Below are 17,520 nucleotides of genomic sequence, written 5' to 3' on the forward strand. Positions count from 1 at the left end.
TTTTGTTTTTCTTATAAATACCTCAACTAATTTTCATTCTAACATGTTGGAAGATTCTCAGGGAAAATTGAACTGACACATTCATGAAACAATTTTTTTATTTTTTTATTTTTTTTTTACTCTAGTGCTAAGTATCAAGAAGTGAAATAATTTTACAACAAATGTGAAAAAAAAAATAATTCAAAGTCCTACTGGAAAGTGTAAAATATTTTGATCTGGTTTCTCTGTAAGTTAATTTGTCTCAGTGGAGTTACTCTCAGACAGAACTGGGTTGACAGTTTTTTCCAAGTTTCAGGTTTAGAGTAGTTCTTATTTATATACAGACTATCAGATATTTGATGTGAGCAAGCTGTTGTATTTATTCGGTAATTGCATTAGCATAATAATATTTACGTTCTTGTCATTTTTCTTGGATGGAACTACATATTCTCTGTTCACATAATCATAAATCAAACTAGAACAGTATAATGTATTCAACCATTGTAGAGAATTTCGCTGGTTCAGTGTATTTGGATGTTTTAGATTTGTGTTAGATGAAAAAGAGTTTTATGGTATTGTGTTTAGGACAAAACATATGAACTCTGGTCTATTATGATTATAAGATGCTTTGAAGGAATAAAATAGCAATGTGAGAAAATAGTTTTTAAAATAAATAATTATTTGATGTCTATCCATAGGATTGAAAAAAGATAAAATACTAAATGATAATGTTTACTTAGTCCTAAACTTTGTATAATTAACATGAAATTAATATTTAAGTAATGCATGTTTGTTATAAATATTTAAAGAAAGTCAAAACATCAAAATAGTGAAATCACTAAGAACTTGAATTATATTTTTGTTGGAAGAGTTAAGATGGTGTTTGTCTAGATGAAAAATACAAAAGAGCACAGCAAGGCCTCTGTCCTCTCACTTTTCAAGCACCATCTTTGCACCTAGTGTGGCCTCAGGCACACTGCCTTTCAGCGTTCTTTTCTTCACTTTCACTTTTTTACGTTTAAATATCAGTCTACATGCTCCTATATTGAGGTATTAGGTGTTTGTAAATTACCTGACATATCATTTTTATGGCCAGTTGACTGTTATTAATATGTTTAGGGAAAATTTGCACATCATTCGTCAGGCATGTTTTATCTAATTGCAAGCTGAATAGGAATTCCCACTTCTGCATGGCTTTTAGCAGAAGGCTTTGTTTAGAAATATGCCACCTCCCTTCAGACATTCCTTAGCTGTTCTATGCAAAACAAATCATTATCAGATGTGCTTCAACTAAAAAAAAAAAATTTTAATATGAAAATTGTTGATTTCAACCTTTGGAGCTATGAATCAAAGTCAGGAAAATGTTCGAGATTTTTTTTTTTTTTCTTCAGGAAGAATATTTATTTTTTCTTAAGGTCAATAAGATGAAAATAAACAAGTTATATACCTGAAATTCAAATTATTATGGGTTTGTGTTATATATTACTGGAGAAATTGCAGCTCCTTTAGGCTATTTTAAAATTACTAGTCATATATTCAAACAATGAAATATGCTATTATTCATCTTGCTAGAATTATTTTTGCATTTTAGAATAATAGATTCTTATTAGAAACAATTATAGATTCTTATTAGAAACAATTATACCTATTATAATAGATTCTTATTAGAAACAATTATACCTAGGCAAACAAGTTCGTGTAAAATCTTGAGTGTTTAAATATCATACAAAGAACATTATCCTTCTTTATCTGCTTACATTTTAGTTCTAACATCAGAACTACACTTAATTCAACCCAATTATATAGAGGAATGATTTTATTACAGCAGTTACTTCAGGCATTTGCTCTTTCCACATTGAAGTGGAAAAACTCCTTAGGACATTTGTTCCTTAGTGGACTTTATAAACATGCTGTAGAAATAACCTCAGTCCAAGCGAGGTCAGGAGACTGTATGAGGGAATATCTGTGATAGTTGATTCTTGTTTGGTACTGGGAACTACGTTTTAAGTGGAAAAAAAATAAAAATTATATATAAAAAAAAAAAAAAACATAGAATTTGTAGACAGTTTTCTTCTCTTTCCTTATGTCGTTGCTCACACACTCATGGTGTGAAAAATATTTAATTCTCATTTGCTTATAGGTAGTAATTGTCTATTTTGTGAAAGGTGAACATTTTGAAGGCCAGAACCTTACTGCAACAAAGTATGCACATGCTCAGAAAGGGTTCTTGCATTTTATGTTTTGAGTCTTGGAAAGACTAAGACAATTTAACAGCTAGGAAGAGTAAATTTTCTGGAAGTCTCAGAGAAACTAAGTCTGCTACATTGAAGACTTACGAAACATTAGAACATTACGAAACATCAGAAACATTAATAGCATTTAATGAAGTCTTGTTGCAAATTTCAATTTGTATTTTTTGGTCAATACCTCATATACTGGACCTGCCATCTTTGTCCTGCACTAAATCTTCTGTAATTCAGAGATGTGAAATATCTTAGATAAATTTGTGACTATGTGAATTAGGTAACTAGTTGTGTTTGTGTTTACACAGAGACTGTGTATTTATTGTTTATTTTTATTTTTATGCTTTTGGCTGTAGATTTTTCTGTTTCAATGACCTCTCTAGTGTTGTAGCAATCCAACCATCCTAAGTCAATGAGCAGTAAAAAAAAAAAAAAAAAAAAAAAAAAAGGTTATGTGGAGACCTGGACTGTTCACTTTAATAATTGCATTTTTTTTTTATTTTGACTTTCTATTTGACTTGCTTGACTTTTCAAAACTGGTATGATTCTGCTCTAATATCAAAGAAAAAAATCTAGTCTTAATCTAAACTAATGCTAGTTCTTTCATTTATTATTCCTTTAGAAATTAACTAATTTTGGGTGGATTTTCTTTCTTTTAATTTATTTTTTGTATTTCTTGCAAATGGTGTGTCTGTTGCTGTTGTCACATTGATCACATTACAATCTCTTATTTTATATAAAAGTATGTCCTACTTATGACTGGGCTGAAAAATTGGCCCAGGATACTAGATGGTCTTGAAAAAAAAAAAAAAAGTATATCCGATAAGAACAGAGAATACATTAAATATTTTTCTCTATATATATATGTTTACTGATACATATATACACACACACACTCTCATTCAGCAAAATTCAGTGGATGCTCTTCTCTAAGATGAAAGACAACTGCACTGATACACTGTGTCACAATTATCATCCCTTCTCCCAATTATTTTAAAAAATTACTTTAAAAAGTACATGAAAAGAAACACAAATTTGGAGTCTTATGTTTGAATGTAATGGTCTTGCAGCAAATATTTCCTACTTTAAATGTCTAAAACTTCAGAGATTAAAGGAAATTAGTGCTGGCATGTTTCATTAATTTGGCACTGCAACAAGAGGAAATGTGGGACTAATTTCATTTGTATGGATTAAGAAATGTGTCAGTTCTTCCATTCTGTCTCTCTAGGGCATTTTTTTACTGCAAGGCCTGTCATGATGACATCACAGATCCCAAAAGAATAAAAAAATGTGGCTGCAAACGGCGTAAGTAATATTTCTATCAATCCCTTCCTCTTCTTTCCTTGAACAGTTCAGCCTTGAAGAATATCTGTACATGCATTTACATGTTTTACACGGTGGTATAGAAAAGATAAAAAAATATATTTCACAACAAAATAATAAGTGCATTTGCATTTTGGAAATAATTTTATTAAATTTCACACCAGTCACACCTGTTTCCATATAAAAAAGTCCATTAGCATCCAAAACAGACAAAAGTTAAATTAAACCAAGATAGATCTAATTTGGAGGCTTCTGAATTAAGAATGAGCTAACAGTGAGGCTCTCATTCATACCATGCAGTAATCCAGTAATTTCAATAGTTTTCTGTAAAGAGCTTTTGTTTTCCTTGCTGAACACAATTCTGCAAAAGATTAATCTAGGGATTAATATTTCATATTGTAACAGTTGAAATAAACTATTATTGAAATAAATTATTGTTACTGTTGAAGTGAGGGATTATCTGAAAGAAATAAAATATTGGTGCCTTAAATATCTGCTCTCAATAGATTCCATAGCTCTAATGCTAACATTTGTTTTAGTAAGGTTCTTAAGTCTGCTGTTTAAATTCTTTGGAAAATTGTGTGTGAAGTAATAATTGAGCTTGGAAATTTAAATCAGACTTTGCATTTGTATATTTATAACTATGTAGACATTAGTATTTTATCTATACATACTTTTAAAAGATGTTTTGCAGAAATTGTCACAACGTAGTTTGGGACACAGTTGGGTTTGACCCATGCGTATTTGTACTATTGAAATCTAAAGGGTTTAGGGATCCTTTTCTCAATTGGTGTGTGAATATGTGCGTTCCATGATTTTCTGTTATGAAAAAGATCATAGACTACAAAAGCACTGATTAGTCAAAATGAAATATCTCAAAAGAGTTTGATCACAACTATTCTACCTGTACTTTTAGGAGGAGGAAAACAAAGAAACAAACAAAACTGTCTTATTTATTGATCCAGTCACCTCATCATCATTGCACTCTCTTGGAAAAACAAAAACAAAAACAAAACAAAACAAAACAAAAAACTAAAATGGACTTTATCTACCTTTAAGGGCCATTTGAAACTGATGAATTCTAAATAAACTCTTCTCCCAGAAAATAGGAGCATGGAACAAAGTAATATAATTGAGAGAAAACAGCTGAGGAACTGACAGAAAATGGGATTTTTATCCCAGTAGCCACAAGGAGAGTAAAGCACATGGAAAGCGTGCCTGATGTGAAAGGAATGTATGCATTGCCTAACATATTACAAAAAAAAAAAAAAATAAAAAAAAAATGCCAAACATATCGTTCAAGAACAGTTTATCCATGTGAGAACGTGACCTTGGAACTGCTGCCAAAGCCAGTGTGAGTGCTGAGCAAGTTCTGGTAAAGCAAGTTACAGATGCCTTAGAGTGCCTGTAACTCACAAAGCCAATCTTTTTTTCCAAATTACCCAATGCTTAAGAAGGAGAAATATGTTACCTGTTAAATTTTGTCCAATGCTGACCACACACACACACAAAAACAAACAAACAAAACAAAACAAAACAAAACAAAACCTGAAGATTGTCATTTTAATGGGAGATCTATATATTGGAAGAAGCTGGAAAACACAGTACAAACTACAGGAGTGTGAACATTCATGTAACCTTAGTGCTAGGAAATCAGCAAGGAAACAGAGGATCCTGTCCCCCAGCGAATGTTATGGCTCTATTTTCAATAGCAGGCCAAGGACAGGTGAGAGTGACAGCTTCTGTGTGCGACACTAGAAAATGTCCCAGAAGGAAGGGTCACATGTATCAGTGTATCAGTTCAATAAGTGAAGGGATGTTGCCAAGATGTAGAAGAAAAATGATGGGGTGATGGGGTTAGGCTGAGGCTGAGAAAGGAGGCTGTCAGAGCTGCTGCAGTGAGCACTGAGCACAAAGGAGGGTGAGAAAGGAGAAGAAGAAAAAAAAAAAAAAAAAAGACAGCAAAATCTTAAATTTCTCTTTTGTTGTCATTTCACCTTTATCCCCCATCTGCCCCATTGCCTTTCCCCTTCCCTCCCGCCTCCCCCCCTCTCCCCCCCCACACCCAGGCATACAGTTGAGGACATCATGATATTTGGCAACTTTCAGCACAGCTTTCAGAATAGCTTCCACTTAGTGGAATGTTCACAACTATTAGGAATAATATCATTGTTTTGCTTTCAAATTACTGTTAATCAGAAAAAAAAAGAAAATCAACAGTAATTAGTGATTTTTGGTGATCTTGAGATCCCTTTCATGGGATTGGATTTATTTTTTTAAAGGTAAGTCTTTAGTGCAGTCTATTATTCAAGTAAGATGCCTTAGTTTTAGCTTTCAAATCACTATCACTTTTGAAAATCTTCACTATGTTATCCATCTATAAGCTATACAAATTGTTGGTCTTAAAAATGCAGTCTAACCAAAACAAAGCATAAATTATGAAAACTCTTTCCCTACTGAATTAAGAAACTGTCAACTGCTCTGTCAACAGCTAATCTGTCAATGTGATTTTCAAAAGACATTGTGAATAATCACACATGCATATATATAGTCCTATATGATAAATATATATAAATTAGTGAACAACATAGCAATTAGAGACAGCTGAATGTGGAAAAATGTGTAAGATGAAAGGTTTTATGTAAAAATATTGGCACATTCAGGTGAATTATATGTGAAAGAATATCTTCTTTAAATGGAAATCCGAATTATTGTGGCTTTAATTAATGCAGCTTCCTGTGACACTTGAAAACCACATTCTTTAATAATGCATCTGAGGTTGCACATCAATTTAGATGCTGTCTGAATGTTAGCTTGTGGTATTGTCGGGGTCTAAACGTGAGTCTGACCTACATAGCCAGTTGTCCAAAACTGTTAGACCTAATATTAATAATTCAGGGCAGATCAGTACGTTTCCACAAGGCCAGGGATAATTAAAGTAACCTTGCTTTCCTTTTGCAGTTTCTTCCATCCCTCCTTCTCCTTACCCATCCCTGTCCCTGAATAACATATGAGTGCTGATGTCACGTTGTACAGAGCAATGCTTGTGTGGAAATTTTATTCACAGATTGTTAATATATTTTCAGAATGCTTTCAGTTTCTTTCCAATTCCATTTAACTGTAGTTTTTTCTCAAGGGGCCAAATACATGTATATATTTAGATAAAATGAAGCCATGTTGGGATGAAAACTCTAAAGTGGATGACCTACTCCTCCTGTTTGTTTCCTTCTGTGCAACAGCTGTGGTCTAATTCTGCATATATTTTTTCCAGTGACAGTGCTTGCTGTGAACCATGGGGGTTGAACCCCAGAGGGGACATATCATGTGTACATTGATGTGTTTGAAGAAATTTCTTGTAATCTATGACAATTGACAAACTTTTGATTTATTTTTCCTCTTGCTGCCTTGGAACACGGCCCCTACTATATTTTAACTGCACACTGATAGTGATCTATTGTGAGTAAAAATGGGTTCCCTGTAGCCCAGAGTGCGGTCCAACCTGTCTTTCTCTAGCAGAGAGTATTTTTGTTCAGTATTTTGGTTCTTTTCTTTATTTATGTTGCATGTAGCAGTGACGTCATACCCACAAGTTTCTCATCGTTTACACCCACGGAGATTAGGGTGACGTTGAAGAAAATACAGCAGTTTTCCCCTTTTCCACTTTTTTGTCCTTTTTTTCAGAACCTTCTCTTTTATCCCTATTTGAAAGTGAGATCTAGGCAGTGGCATTTCCTTGAAATGATTCTAGAGATCTCTCATGAATTTGCAGGGCTATCGGTTAGGCTGGGGTAATAGCACTGTAGCACTGTTTGCCCATTTAAACTGAATTCGTTGTCAGATACGTTTTAGATATATATATTTTTTGTATTTTGTCTTTTCAATTGCATAGTTGACACAATGGACAACACAGCAGTCTTATACTGTCCTTATCTAACTCCCTTCTCCCCACTGACAAAAATAAGGGAGGTAGGAGGAAAGCCAGACAGTGAATTAATATGTTTAATATATAAACCCAAAACTATCCTCAACAACAAACAAGGTACAGTGATTATTTTTCCCAGCTATAACAGTTTTGCTTGCTGTGAAAATACATGAGTAGAGAGCCACATTGTTTTTTCAAGTTTTTACAACTGTAAAGTGTTATATTATTATTATTGTTATTATTATTATATATAGGATATGAAATTTATAGACCACTTCATGTTAAACTAAGTCATACCACTTCAAAATATACAGAATCTATGGAGGCTCTTGTCAGTCACTTTTAGTGTGCAAGGTGCTAATAATTTAAATAGATAAAACATGGAAAGAATTAGTTCCCTAGGAATACAAACACTGCAAAAAATATATTGGTTATAGGTAGTGTTGGCTTGATTTTTCAAACAGCAAGAGGGATCAAATATTCATAGCTGCAATGAAACATTACTGTACCAGGTTGAGGGTGCTAATGATACTATACAACCACAGCTATTCTAAATAAGTGAGGCTACGAGATTTTTTCACCATTTCACCATATATTATGAATTTGTTTTTGATAACACTTAAGATTTTAATCCCGATTGTGATATTTTTCCCCTCTCAGCTGTACACACTGTAGGGTCTTGAAAAGAATACAGGAAAAGTTGATGCCCCTGGAGTTGCATGATAGGGCATTGGCCATCTTGTAATTATGATGGCCTTCATTATGATAATCATTAATCACTTTTTTTTAAACTGTGAATTGTGCTGCCATTACTACACTAAAGGATTAAGATCCCATTGTAATAGAAATTATTCATATATAGAACAGAAATTTCTCCAAGTATCTATTGCTAGCCAAGAGAATGATACAGCAGAAAGACAGGGAACTCAGAAAAGCAGATTGTCAGGACAGTAGAGTAAGAATCAATAAACCAAAAAAGAAACAAATTGCTATGGATAAAATAATGCATCCAATTGACCTAGAGGCAAAACAGTGGTAGTAATTTGGATTTATTTACTGCAATGTATGTATTTTAAATTCATTTTAAAAAACTGCAATAAAATAATTCATTTAAAATAATTCATTTTAAAATAATTTTAAAATAATAAATTGAGGTCTTTCTGGACCAGATAAACTCAGATAAACTAGTTTAAATAATAATAAATAATCAATCAAAAAAGCTCTTCATGCTAGAAGAGTATTAAAAAAAAAAAAAAAAAAAAAAAAAAAGTTCATGCATGTTTGGCTTTTCTTTACTTCTCCCAAATCCCCAATAGCTTCAGTTTGCCTAGAAATGCAACTAGCTTTGGGAGTACATTGGCTGAGAGTCTTTATGGCAATGAAGGAAAGTTCATGAAGATAATTGAATATTAAAATGAATTGGTCTATAAATACAGCATTACTTCTTTTAGCTACTAAAATGGGGCAGAATGTCCACTGTTTCTACAGTTTTGACAAAGAACAGTAATATGCTGTAATATGAATTACAGCAAACAACTAACCAATTGCCTTTAATTAGAAAAATTGTAAGATTAGTGAACAGCTGAGTAGGTGGTCTTGAAGTTATTCTGTAAAACTTAAATAGTGGAGAGAGAGCTTTGCCTGTTGTGGTTAGAGATAAATTATCACAAACAAATTAAGTTATGTTGCTGTATTTTTCAGAAAACAAATTTTTCTGGGCAAAGTCCATTCAATATTTTAGTCTCATGTTAACCAACATCCCTCAAAGCGATTAAATCAGTCTGGTCTTCCTTTAACGCTGTTGTTATTTTGCTTTTAGTGTGGGTTATGAGAACTTGATGAATTGAAATGACATTGCATGACATGCATTTCAATTCTTAAGTGTAGTGGGACCCTTTTTTAACCATTTGCTAGTCAAGCAAGCTACAGTTCAGATTCGTAACCAGCTGTTGTCTCATGGAGATCCACTAGATGTCCTCGTAGATCTACTTTTTGTTACCATTGAGGTCACAAGGAAAACTGCTGTAGTGATGGGTGGAATGCTAGGATTGGGTAGCCTGTAAAGTTCAAAACAAAACAGGAAAAAAAAAAAAAAAAAAAAAAAAAAAAAAAAAAGGCGCCAAGATAAAGGGATACTTTGTTCTAACTTTTTTTTTTTTTTTTTTTTTTTTTTTTTTTTTTTTAAGGAGCTGTTCCATGACATCTTAGATAGAGAATAATCTGCAGCTTCCTTTGCTTATTTTTGCAGCTGGAAATATTTCCCATTACTGTTTGTGAGCACTAAGTAACATTTCAGATCCAGATAATCTAGAAATTTTGACTGGACTTTTTTGAGTTTTTGACATCAGAAAGCAAGGTATTGCTAGAAGTGTAGACATCAAAGGCACATTCCTTCCTCATTAGAATAGGAAGGCTATTGCCTTTTCAAAAAAACTGCAACAAAAAGTTTTTAAAGTATTTATTTGCTTTTATAAATAACTCAACAATTTTACTTTCCTTTTGCTCTTACAAAATCAGAAAATGTCTCTGGTTCATATATGCCTTGTTTTGTCAGTAAATTATTATATTAGTCTAATTTCTGTTTGCATGATTACATCCCCTGATACTTTTACAAATGCTAGGGGATTGTTATCATACTAAATAGAAGGATCTCTTCCTTTTTATCCATTTATTGTTCAATTGGAAATAGGGAATTAATGTCCTTTATGTCTCAATTTAATTTTTTACTAACAAATAACAGTTTTATTGAACATCCATAACATTTCTATGAATAGAAATTAGATTATTCTTACGCGGGTACTACAGGTGTCAAATGAACTTAACACCCACCCATAAGCTGTTCTTAAGGTCCCCCTGTCTCTCTGATGATTCCCATTTTTTGTTAATGTTTATGGAAGTTTAATAGGAAATGGTATGTTTGTGGCTTGTACCATTTGAAATCATTTCTGTCTTGTCTTTGATCTTGTCACTAGCCATCCCTAATAATAACCCATGTTTTGTTTTATTTAAAAGAAAATAAATATTGTATTTGGTATGAATGTAACAATGACTGTTTAAAAGGAATGAAGAGTAACAGCATGTTTTTTTTATTACCTTTTTAATTTTACAAAATGTATTGCTCTGATATGCAGTTGCTTATATATTGATCAAAAGCCTTATAGCAAGTGGTATCTGCTACTTACATTTTCAGGTTCGAGCCTGTTTCCTGCATGTTAATGATGTGAAATATTAAAATGATGCATGATCTCCAGAACAACTGATAATACTAGTTAAAAACAGTCCCTGAAAGGGCATTACTTTTGAGAAGCACCATGGATTCCTTCCCCAATTGAACAGAAGTGCTTAAATTCCCAACTTCATTGGTTTAAGTCTGATGAAAATGGTACAAAAAGTTTTCCTTCCCAACCGTGTTTGTCCTTAAGAATAATTTATTTTGATTTTAATAAATATGTCCTATCCTATTATTGACAGTTGACAAGTAATGGCTACAATGACAAGTAATGGCTACAAGTAAATGAAAACCAGGGACTGTTACTAACCAATGACATAGCAGTTGAGAATTTCTGCTCAGTGTTTTGCTTACAGCATTTGATTAGAAAAAGTCTTTCAAAACAGCTGTAATTAAAACAAAATGGGCCTTCTTTTTCCCTCACCTACTGTTAGTGTGTCTCACAAATGCTCTTTATTTTTTTTTTTTCATTTCCTTGAAGTGAAAATAACAAAATAGGCATGATGGAAACACTTCAACATTTTTGGTAACTTTTTTTCTCTGCCCAACTTTTCAATTTTAAAGAATATGTTGGGAAAAGTTAGAGAGAGGGAAACTATGAGAAAACAAATGCTGTTTTGAATTTTCTATGTAGTTTGAATGTGTATGCATCAAAAGCTTCAGTGGAAACCTTCTAACTAAAAGCCAAGCTATGAGGAATGATGTACCATGCAATGAACAAGCCTGATGCTGCATGATGACTTTCTGAACAGCTCTAAGATAACTCTACTAGGATGCTGAAAGAACATGGCAGTAGTGATGTGAGCAAAGTTTTAGAGGAATGGAGTCGCTGCTGAAGAGATCACTCATCCATCTCCCTCAATGCCTGTTTTCCACAATCATAATGTTACCCTTGCTTGACAAATATACTGTATGGCAAGTCATCAAGGCCTTAGAACAGGACTTGACCCATTTGAGCAATTTCAATCCCTCTTCCCTGTTGACTGTAGCATTAAAAAACTGGAAAAAGAAAAGAGAGAAATCATTACAAATTTAATGTTACTGCTATAATACAAAAAAAAAAAAAAAAAAAAAAAGGAAAAAAGACATCCTAAACTGAAGGTACAGGCTAGAGAAACATTACCTTTTTCTTGCATTTGCTTTTAAGGTTTTGTTTTTGCCTGTTGGTGTTCTGTTTTGTTTTTAGTATAATTGAGTCAGTTCAATCTAAACCATTACCAAAAGTGTTGGTTCAGTGCAACATGTGAAACAATTTAAGTGGCCTTTGCACTTCTTGAGAATTAAACTTACTTGTGATTGAGGTAACATACAAAATTGAGTGATGGTAATTACATCTACATTTATAAAATAGGATTCTGTTATAAAATGGGATTCTAGAAATACATAACAATAAGACCGTCCTTCCCATGACTAAAGAACATAAATTTTCTATTCCAACCTGGCGATTCTTTTGGAATCAATGCCTAATTCTTCATCCAGTTATTTGGTTCTTGATGTGCCTTTCAATCCAGTTGCATTGTCCAGACTCAGTACTCCTCAGGGTAAAAAGCGTGCCAGTGATTGGTTCAGCATGTTTCAGTGGACCAATGCTCTGTGTGCTTTTGGTGATGCCTTATTTGTGAACTGATTTTAATGTCAAGCATATTTGCCATTATTAGTTGTGTCTGTTATATCGGCAAATTTTGGTATTCTGTCAAGAGTTAATTTGAATTCCTGAAGATATAATGTAAATGAAGTCAATTTTTCAGAAAATTTTATGCACATCTTGTAAGTCTCCAGTAATATGTAATTTATTGCAATAAAGGCGTTCCCTGGCACAGTTTAATACAAAACAATTATCAGCATATGTTTGAGGATAAATTTATTTATATACATGTGTGTATGTGTATACATGTATATGTGTGAGTGTGTGTATGTAAGAATATGTGTGTGTTTTTGTCTGTGTATACATGCATACATATATATATATACACACATATATATAAAAGTTTTCAACTTTTACAGGAAGCAGAATAGATCAAAAACATCTATTGGATCAGCAACTTTATATTTTCTTGTTGTTTTAGTCCTGCAGTATTAATTGTGCCAAGGGAAAAAAATATATTCTTAGGATTTTCTGTTTTTACCATGTTCTTTTTTGATCCAAACACTTGACTGTAATCAGTAATACTTCCCATATCTGCGGTCACCCTTTAAGACTGAAGAGAAATAAAGAACAATTTATCTTCTGCCCTACTTTTAATGTACAGCCAAAATGTTATCAATAATCTCATGCATTTTTTTTCCCTGGGTCAAGACTGTTAACATAAACTAAGGCCTGTATTAAATCCCTTAAATTACCTTCCAGCTGCCTTGTTATATATATAACCTTGCCATTAACCTGCTGCTCTTCCTCTCCTCCCATCCAACACATGGTTATAGCCAAGATGTCCATCTACAAGAGAATGAAACTGGCATGTTGTTTTGATTGCGGACGCTCTGAGCGTGACTGCTCTTGCATGTCAGGCAGTGTACATAGTAACATGGACACCCTTGAGAGAGCCTTCCCACTTTCTTCTGTCTCTGTTAATGATTGCTCCACCAGTTTACGTGCCTGTAAGTTTTAACACCAACACATGCTGTTTCATGTCTGTGGTGTCTGTGGTATCATCCCCGTCTTGTGTCGTACATTGTAGTTCTGTGAGTTTTACTGGGCTGATGCTTTTTAAATTTCAAAACCAAATTTTAATACAACTCTGTATTTATATTTCTGTTTCTTATTTATTTTTAGTACCAAAAAAATGGAATTCATTATTTTGCTTTGTGTGCTCTTTATGAAGCATGCTCTTGCCATAGCATGCAGGACCCTAGTAGTGCAGTTTGGTGATATATTTTTAATTCATACTATATAAATTGTCATTAATTAACCAGTATATGCTTTACTGGAGGAACAGATATGTGTCTAAATCTGTGATGAGTGCTAAGTTTGCAACTGTAATAGGGTTAGCAATAGAGCAGTATATAATAGGCAGTGAGTAAACATAAAGGATACAACTTAGTTGCTGAACTGCTTCTAGCATTTTCTTATAGACTGGCATTCTATTTTAGACTGCCACCATTGTCTTTAGTTTTGTCTTTAGTCTTTAATGATTAATATGGCAGGACCTTCCATCTAATACTGAAAGTGCAGAAACCTTAATAAAATGGATGTACCTTTTGTAGTGCTTTTGTAGAAGGGCTAGACTGATGGAAACTGTGATGCAAACTGTTTGAAATTAGCTGTGGAATATGCCTTGCAGGATAGTACCATTCTGGAATACGCCCCCAAAGCTCTTTGAAAGATCAGAGTTTGAGAAGGAGAAGAAAGAGAAATTAGAACAGCTCTAAGTATCTATTAATTCTTTGGCTGAGTAGGGATTTTAAAACTTTCTAAAGCTTGCTTTATCAGTGTGAACTATTGAGGAAGACTGTTAATTAGTGATTTTTATTTTTTTTACATATCCTCTACAGACATCCATAATAGGCAAAACTGTATCTTGGGACAGGGATTCTTTTCCTTTCCCTATCCAAATAACAAAGAAGAATTGACAAATTATTCAGATATATCTAGAGGGAATATTAGGAGTTTTTATCAGGAAACGTATCCGCTTTACATTACAAGTCATCATGAACAAAAATGTCTTCCAGTACTAAGAATACAATGTAGTTGGTAGATTACGCATCTGGTTGCCTTTTGATGCCATATGTGTATTGCAGTACGTAGTCCATGTGGTGAATGACTTTTTGCTAGCTGTTTTGACATTTGAAGTATTTTTCCAGATACAAATGTGGAGTATATACTATGTATACAATACTATGCTTTTTGTTAGTATTTTTATATATGAAGACTGTGTCAATTAAGTTGAATTTAATAGGATTTCTTAGAGATTTTGCCAGAAATCTTCTCTTTGTTTATGTGTATAAGCACCCAGAATATCATTTCTATCTGCTTTGTTGTAACTTGTACATCACCTCAGGGAAAAGACAGTTTTAGATTTTATTCTAAGCTACAGGAGTTTTTATTCTTCAGAGAGTCCTGTATTAGAGTAAAACACAACAAAATATTTTTGTTTGTTATGAACAGTGGCTGCAAAGCTTTCCTGGAAAGGAAAAGTTTTTTTTTCCAGTGTTATTTCTATGGCCTAACAGCCTCTGTAACACAACACAATGTCTGCTATTGTTTACATTAATATGGACTAGTACAGAGATTAACTGGTTAGGTCCCAGTATGGGTGCTAACAGCAAGCAGACAGGGCTAAATGATTATGTCCCTTACAAATGGGTGAGATTTCTGCCATTATCACTTGTTTGGCAAGGAAATAAACAACATAATTTGTAGGTTCATCATAGCTTTTGAGTTCACTTAGGACTATACAGAGGCAGAAAAAATAAACATTTTGAATGTGTTGCCTGCTGAGCCAAAAATATCCACTGCATGGTTTTATTGCCACCAGAATCAGTATTATTGGGAAACAAATTAAATATATTTTTAAGGATAAGTGGTATTGACAGCTTTGAGGATTTTTAGCATCCTATCTTTCAAGAGGCTTTTCCCCCTTCATCACTCCATCAAATCAAAAGAGAACTCACTCTTCTCCTTGTGCAACTATTCACCCTTGACTGTTAATAATAACTATGAAAATCAATACCAATTCATGCTCTTTACAAACCAGCAGAAGCCTTTCTTTTCCAGTTAAATATGTATATATATATATATATATATACACACATGCAAAATTTCACTGGCATGGCTTCAATAGAAATAACTGTGTTTTCTCTGCAGTGCACAGGGGTTGTATGATGCCCATCTTGACAGAGCTAGTTAACTCAAAGAATAGCGGTGAGAGTCAGCTTTTCATTAAATATGAGCAGATGTGAAATGTAGAGTGTTTGACAATTAGAAATGGCAGCAGCAGGGCCCCAGAATCAAAGTGAGGTCAGATTGGTGGATCAGATTACCTCTCTTACATTCTTTAGTTGTTCTGAAAATCATTTTAAATTAGTGTCAGTGGAGCCATGATGGGTTTTGCCCTTTGTCTTTTATGCTAGGACTGTATTGTTTCCCCAGACACTCATTAAAGGTCATTATACTATTACAGGGCTTGCTTTGGTCGTGGTGCCCCAGTTGGGTTGGTTTGCTTCTACAATTGCTTAATGCATTTCTTTCTTTCTTTCTCTCTCTCTCTCTCTCTTTTTTTTTTTTCCTTTTTCCTTTGGGTTACAAAAGCAGGCTTTTCTTTTTGTTTAAGGTAGATAAAATCACAAACCAAACTTCTTGAAAAAAGAAGGTTTTTTTTTGTTTGTTTTTTGTTTTTGTTTTTGTTTTGTAAGAATTGATGCTGTTGGTAAGAATCTAATGTCAAGTAGAAGATATCAATTTACGTATTTAATGATGTATGCAGGATTTAGTGTGTTAATTGTATAATATGTAGAGAAAGTAACACTTGCAGTAAATTTTCCACTGTGAATGATTTTCTCTGCTATAATATTGTCTGTACTTTCAGTGGATGAAAAACCTATTATGGTTAAATATAATTGCATTAAAATAGCTTTTGAGTTCATAGGCAGCTGTTTGGAAAAAAAAAAAAAAGAAAAAAAAGCACAAATAGAGATGATCTTTCTAAAAATAAGGAAATAGATTTGTGTGTGTCTACAGATATTTTCAGGTTTAGCTGCTTTTGGTAGATTGCTGCATGAACAGTGGTCGAACAGTCCAAGTAACTTCTTTTGTAATGTAGATTCGGCCAGGCAAGTGATCATCCCCTTGTACTCTGCTCTGGTGAGGCCGTACCTTGAGCACTGTGTTTAGTTTTGGGCCCCTCACTACAAGAAGGACATTGAGGCCCTGGAGCATGTCCAGAGAGGGGTTATGAAGCTGGTGAAGGGTTTGTAACACAAGTCCTATGAGAAGCAGCTGAGGGAACTGCTTGGGTTTTTTAGTCTGGAGAAGAGGAGGCCCAGATCAGGCCTCACTGCTCTCTACAGCTACATGAGAGGAAGTTGTGGGGAGCTGGGGGTCGGCCTCCTCTCACAGGTAACTAGTGATAGGCCTAGAGGGAATGGCCTCAAGTTGTACCAGGGGAGGTTTAGGTGGAAATTAGGAGACAATTCTTCTCAGAAAGGGCAGTCAGGCAGTGGAACAGGTTGCCAGGTAGCTGGTGGAATCACCATCCTTGGGGGTGTTTAAGCAAAGGTTGGACATAGTGCTTAGGGACATGGTTTAATGAGTGACATTGGTAGTAGGGTGGTGGTTGCACCAGATGATCTTGGAGGTCTTTTCCGATCTTAATGATTCTATGATTCATGCAAATTAGAGTGAAGAGAAGCACACAGTAACTGGAGTCAAATCCAGTTGGAGGCCAGTCACTAGTGGCAATCCCCAGGGCTTGGTGCTGGGGCTGGTCCTCTTTAATATTTTCATTGATCATCTGGATGAGGGCATCGAGTGCACCCTCAGTAAGTTTGCAGATGACACCAAGCTATGCGCTTGTGTTGATCTGCTTGAGGGTAGGAAGGCTCTGCAGGAGGTTCTGGATAGGCTGGACTGATGGGCTGAGGTCAACTGCATGAAGTTCAACAAGGCCAAGTGCCGGGTCCTGCACCTGGGGTGCAGTAACCCCAAGCAGAGCTACAGGCTGGGAGATGAGTGGTTGGAGAGCTGCCAGGCAGAGAAGGACCTGGGAGTGATGGTGGATAGTCGGCTGAATATGAGCCAGCAGTGTGCTCAGGTGGCCAAGAAGGCCAACGGCATCCTGGCTTGCATAAGAAACAGCGTGGCCAGCAGGGCTAGGGAGGTGATCGTCCCC

At 34.4% G+C, this 17,520-nt stretch overlaps 1 protein-coding gene across 17 annotated transcripts in view; it reads left to right on the forward strand.

Moving 5' to 3' along the window:
• KCNMA1 (potassium calcium-activated channel subfamily M alpha 1) overlaps window positions 1-17,520 on the forward strand; it is a 476,248-nt gene that overhangs the window by 374,172 nt on the left and 84,556 nt on the right. For 16 of the 17 annotated variants that reach the window (XM_084526419.1, XM_084526420.1, XM_084526418.1 and 13 more), the window contains one exon: window positions 3,451-3,527. In XM_084526419.1, the coding sequence (XP_084382545.1) occupies window positions 3,451-3,527 (77 nt within the window). Of the gene's footprint in view, window positions 1-3,450; window positions 3,528-13,117; window positions 13,292-17,520 lie in introns of all 17 variants that reach the window. The other variant, XM_084526412.1, reaches the window with a different exon arrangement.

Source organism: Aythya ferina, assembly GCF_964211825.1.
Source record: "Aythya ferina genome assembly, chromosome: 7".
In the NCBI taxonomy this organism is placed as follows: domain Eukaryota; kingdom Metazoa; phylum Chordata; class Aves; order Anseriformes; family Anatidae; genus Aythya; species Aythya ferina.